Source organism: Loa loa, assembly GCF_000183805.2.
Source record: "Loa loa unplaced genomic scaffold supercont3.205, whole genome shotgun sequence".
NCBI classification, from domain to species: domain Eukaryota; kingdom Metazoa; phylum Nematoda; class Chromadorea; order Rhabditida; family Onchocercidae; genus Loa; species Loa loa.
In genome coordinates, this window is record NW_018108385.1 from 50,012 (window position 1) to 55,873 (window position 5,862).

A 5,862-nucleotide genomic window follows, 5' to 3' on the forward strand; every position below is an offset into this window, starting at 1 on the left:
AAATAATAGAAAGGTTTATTTAAATCTTTTATCGGACTAATTGAAAGTAATCAGACAAATGATAAGGAAATGATAAGTAAGTTATACTACAAATAGGATAAAAGCGTTCATTATTTTAACGATGGTTATTTTTACAACTATAAATAATTTAAATGGAATTAAATTCTGATATTTTATAAAAGTACTGTAGAAATTACTGTAGTTAATTATGTTCCGACAACTAAATTAGCATGAAATTTCAATTAGAAATATAAAAATACTAACAGTGATCAAAGATAAAAGGGAAAATACAATGGAAAATAAAACGAGAAATTGAAATACTTTTGAAATTTTTGAAAATATACGCTAATGATTTGGGTGACATATGGACATATGGTACTTTGTTTATTACTGTAATTACAGTCGTATTTGACGTATGGTACTTTGTTTATTACTGTAATTACAGTTATATTTGTTTATTACTATAATTACTGTTGTATTTGTTTATTATTGTAATAATCGTTGAAAGGAAAAAAACTTCATGAATTGAAATTTATCTATTATAGGAAAATAAAGAGTAGTAATTCTATCATAGTGATAGATGAAAGCATTTCGAAAAGTATCAAAAAATGATCTAAACAGATAGATAGAATAGTAAAAAGGACTAATTGTTGTTTATTGTGGTATCCAATTTCAAACAGATCGATTGATAAATGAAAATAATTTATTATATTTATTATGAATTTATTATGGAAATAATTTATTGAAACATTCCATTAATAGATTCAATCCGAAAAAGTTAAATGATTATATTGTAAATGGTAATGATTATATTGTGATCGAGAAATCATTTATGCAAAAAAAAGTAAAATTGAAAAGAAGCAATATTCAATAGTTATTCATAAGCAAAGGAGGGATGAATTGTGTCTTAAGAAGGACCAAAAAGGATTCTATGTATCATCCATGAGAAGCGATGAAATGGATTCCATGTTCAGAAAAACTGAAAATGTATCATCCATAAGAAGGAATGAGATGAATTCTATGTTCAGAAGGACTGTAAAGAATTTTATGTGCCATCCATGAAAAGGAAAGAAACGGATTCTGTGCTCAGAAAGACTGGAAAGGATTCTATGTATCATCCATAAGAAGGAATGGGATGAATTCTATGTTCAGAAGGACTGTAAAGAATTTTATGTATCATCCATACAGAAGACAAAAAAAAAGATTGTAAGTAAAAAGATTATGGTTGACCAGTGTGAAATACGTTTAAGATTATTTATCAATATTCATTAGATGATACGGTAAATAATATCAGTCCTATTTAAGTTATACTTACTGTATTTTTACCTTTCTTTCGTCCATTCTATCGGATTATACGGTAAATAATACTAACCCTAATTAGATTATCTCTAGTGTTTTTTCTCTTTTTTTTGAAGAAATAATTCGTCTATTAGATATTTTGCCATTATTAAAACAAAAAAAAAAAACAAACTGATTGAATTTTTTATTTATTTAATTGCTATTAATTACCAACAATTACATACAAACGTTAGATTTACCAACAAATTTCAAATTTTTAATTTTGCCCTGAATATAATTGTTGAATAGTTTTTTTTCAATAAAAAATATTTTGAATTTGATAATTTACATTTTATGATAATTTACATTTAAATTGGTATATCATTTTGAATGAGATTATCATTTAATCTACTAGTAATCGAGTTAAACAGTTCGTTACTTCATCCCATCATTTCATCAATGATATCATTACAGTAACTTTGAGGAATTATGGCAATATAGAAGATTTGACCAAATCAAAAAATCGTCTGAATGTTCATTAAAATTTGTAGAGTAATTAAAAATTTCAAAGCTTTCCAGGACAATATCTGCAATTAAATCATCTTTAGAGAAAACTTTTGCAGAAATGTCTGTTCAAACCAAAACTTCCGTAAAGAACCAAATTACCGCAGAAACTACAGGTGTGAATTCTAGATTGATTAAAGTTTTTAAATTAGAAAACGAAGTTTGATTAAAATTTTTATGGTCAAACAATAATTGCTAAAATTTCTTTGTTATCGACAATAACAACAAAAACAAAGAAAAAAAAATAAGAAAGAATACATTAGTATACTGACCAATAATTAAATAAGCACCTGGAGAATTGTTTCCTACCAAATAAGCATTTGAAAAATTGTCTTCTACAATACGGAAAATTTCCTTTTATCATCCGAGAAATTGTCTCCTATCAAGCATTTCGGGAAATTACTTTCCGAGAACAAAAAATGAGAATGATTTCTTTCATATGCTCATTGTTAATTTAGGCAAATTTTTTTATATTGAAATTTTATAATTTTCTTATTAATTCAAAAGTTTTCATTGAAATTTAAATTTTTTTATTGCTTTAAGTTTGAATATTAATTAAACAAATAATGAAAGCTATTGAAGGGAATTTACATCAACTCGATGATAAGAAAGGATCGAAAGTTGTTGAAATGTTGAAAATTGGTGAAATACTTCGTAATAGGTATACAATCGAAAAAAGAATAAGCCATAGCAATTATAATCAAATCTATCGGTAAATATTTCAAATATTTTCTTATTAATTTAACTTATCAATTACTATGCATATACAATAATTTTTATACATATACAATACTTTACTATACAGTAATTAATCACCTTCTAAAATTTATTACTGATTAATTAGTATTAATATTACAATTATGATGATTTGTCATATTTAAACTTAAATACATATTAATTTTTAAACCTCAATATATTTTTTAATGTAAATTATTAACTGGCATTAACTAAATTATTAATTATTGATTTTTGAATTGATTTTGTATCCCTAATTTGACTATTAATTGAAAAATAAAATAAAATCGGTAAAAAAAGAAATTAGATATTTGTTAAAACTAATATAATACTTAATGCTACAAATAGAATGATTTGTAATGATTAAACTTTAATATAAACAAATTTTTGAACCTTAATTTGTGTTAAATTAATTCCGAATTAGAAGTTACACTGTTTTTTGTTTATTACTTAATATTATAAAAGTAGAAATAAATACGAATAACTTGCGAAATGCTTTACAACGAGCTGGTATATAAATTACAGTATGCTTTTATTGTGCAAGAAATAATAATAATTAGGTAAATAATTAGTTGTAATTAAATTGAATCAATAGAATTAGTTCATATTAGTACTGTAACCATACTTTGGATTCTTTCCAGTGCTTATGATAATGTTAAATCTCGACCGGTAGTAGTAAAAATTGCAACACCTAAATTGGATCCAAGACGAATGAAAATTGAACAAATGGTTTTAACTTTACTACGTGGAAAGGTAAAAATTTACCTTATAATAATATGAGCCAGGTAATTAAGTAAACAATCGAGTAATTAAGTAAAATTAATTCGTTTGTTTGTTTCTTCTATCAAATTTGAAATGATTTTTATTTTTATTCTTTTAAAAAAAAGATATTACTTACAATTACTTACTTAACAATTACTGCCATAATTGGATAAATATTTTAAAATTTCAAAGTTTCTTTTTTTTCTTTACATCACGTACCATACATATTTTATTTGACATTATATTTTTATGAAATTTGAAAAAGAAAAATATAAGAAATTTCAATCCATTTTGCATCACATGTAATATTATTACAGTACTCTTACAATATTGCAACATATTTGCATAATATTACAGTATTCTTATACATTACATTTCTTCTTCAACATAATTTTTTTCTTTTTTAAAAAATGTGAAATATTTTGTAAATGATATTATAAATTAAAATTTTTCATTGTACTTAATTGATTTAGAATCATTTCGTGCCATTAATTGGTATGGGACAAATTCATAATGTGCCATATCTTGTCATGGATCTTGTTGGTCGTAATTTAGCTGATATACGTGAACAGTATCCACCTAAACGATTACAACCAATAACCGTTTATCGGATATCCATACAAGTAAAAGTAAAGTAAAAGTAATTTTGTTCTCAATTTAATAACACCTTGATGAGATATTATTTTGCAGGTTATAAGTGCTCTGCATGACATGCATACTGCAGGCTTTTTACATCGTAATATTAAACCATCAAATATTTGCACTGGTAGAGGAGCACAGAAACGAATAATTTATCTTCTTGATCATGGTAAATTCCATTTTAAATTTTTTAAAATCCTCAAATTTTACTTTTTTTGTCTACAAATTTTTATGAATTTTAAAAATATAAATGATAAAATGCGCCATTAATAAAATGAATTTAATGATACTATTAAAAAGGTATGGCGCGAATGTTTACCGAAATAGATGGCCGAATTCGAAAGCCACGTAATCGTGCAGGTTTCCGTGGTACGTTACGTTACGTATCATTGACAGTACATTCACGTGCTGAAACTGGTCCACGTGATGATCTAATCGCATGGTTTTATTCAATGGTATTTGCATAATCGATCAATCATTTATTATTATTAAAATTTAGGATTGCTGAAAATTTTACATTTTTGTTTGTTTTCTTTATCTCTGATCTTTGACCTTTGGTCTCTTTTATCATTATTCTGCATTTCTTTTCTGATTTCGTATTGCTTAAAAAAATTGAATTAAAAAAAATTAATTTAATAATTGCAAATAAGATGGAAGAATTGGTTCAATTTACAAGAACAAAATTACTCAAACATTTAATTATCAGATTGAATTAATTAACGGAAAACTACCATGGAGCAATCTAATTACTGCAAAAGATATCGAACAAGCAAAAAGAAATGAAACTTTAGAAAATTTATGCAAAAATCAACCGAATATATCATTGGAATTTGCTAAAGTTAGAAATGATAACTGCAAAAATACGTTTGATTTTAATTATTTGATTTATTAAATTTCAATTTCTATCTCTCTCAAAAGTGAATATTTTAAATTTAAGAGCAATTGTTATGTTTTTACCAAAAAAAAGGAAATTTAAACCATTTAAAAGGAAAAGAGCAATTTAATGAAAATTTAATGAATCAATTAATATCTCTAATTGGAACATTAATGCTTTTGTTCCAATATTATAGTTCAATTACGTTTAATATTCAAAAAAAGGTAAAAGAATAGTTAAATTCCAGATAAAAATAAATTCTAAATAAACTTAAAATAATCTCGAATTCAAATTTTTGCAATAATTTCATTTCTATTAAAATCGGAATGTTTCAAATATTTTGAAATTTCAAAGCGATAAAAATTGGAAAATACCTTAACTTTTTGAACGAACATTTAGCATATACTATCGCTAGATACCACTACTATGCCAAATTACCAGCAATTGAGTGCAATTTTTAAAATTGTCAAATTTAAAGACGATTTACCGTTCGAATGGGAAATGCATAAATCGTTTGTTTCAATATTTTTATAATTACATTTCATATTCAAAAAAAAGGAAAAAACTGATAAAGATTCGTTGAAAATTTTAATTTAAATTCGAAATAAACTTGAAGTAACCCTGAAAAGATCATAAATTTAGCGAAATTGAAAGTGTAACTTTTGTTCATTCAGCAATATAAATAATAACTTAAATAATTTTAACTAATAAATAATGTTAATAATAAGAAAATAATAATTTAAATAATTGTAAATAATAAATAATATCAACAGTAATAACAGCAATAATAACAATAATAATAATAATAATAATAATAATAATAATAATAATAATAATAATAATAATAATAATAATAATAATAATAATAATAATAATAATAATAATAATAATAATAATAATAATAATAATAATAATAATAATAATAATAATAATAATAATAATAATAATAATAATAATAATAATAATAATAATAATAATAATAATAATAATAATAATAATAATAATAATAA

The 5,862-nt window shown here is 23.4% G+C and overlaps 1 protein-coding gene across 1 annotated transcript; it reads left to right on the forward strand.

Moving 5' to 3' along the window:
• Nucleotides 1-2,408: 2,408 nt before the first annotated feature.
• LOAG_11972 (CK1 protein kinase) lies at nt 2,409-4,445 on the forward strand (the record flags this gene model as incomplete). The annotated part of the gene is made up of 5 exons (XM_020448455.1): nt 2,409-2,554; nt 3,219-3,330; nt 3,813-3,962; nt 4,030-4,147; nt 4,279-4,445. 5 exons carry the CDS (start codon nt 2,409-2,411, stop codon nt 4,443-4,445), a joined length of 693 nt encoding a protein of 230 aa, XP_020301404.1.
• Between the last annotated feature and the right edge of the window lie 1,417 nt (nt 4,446-5,862).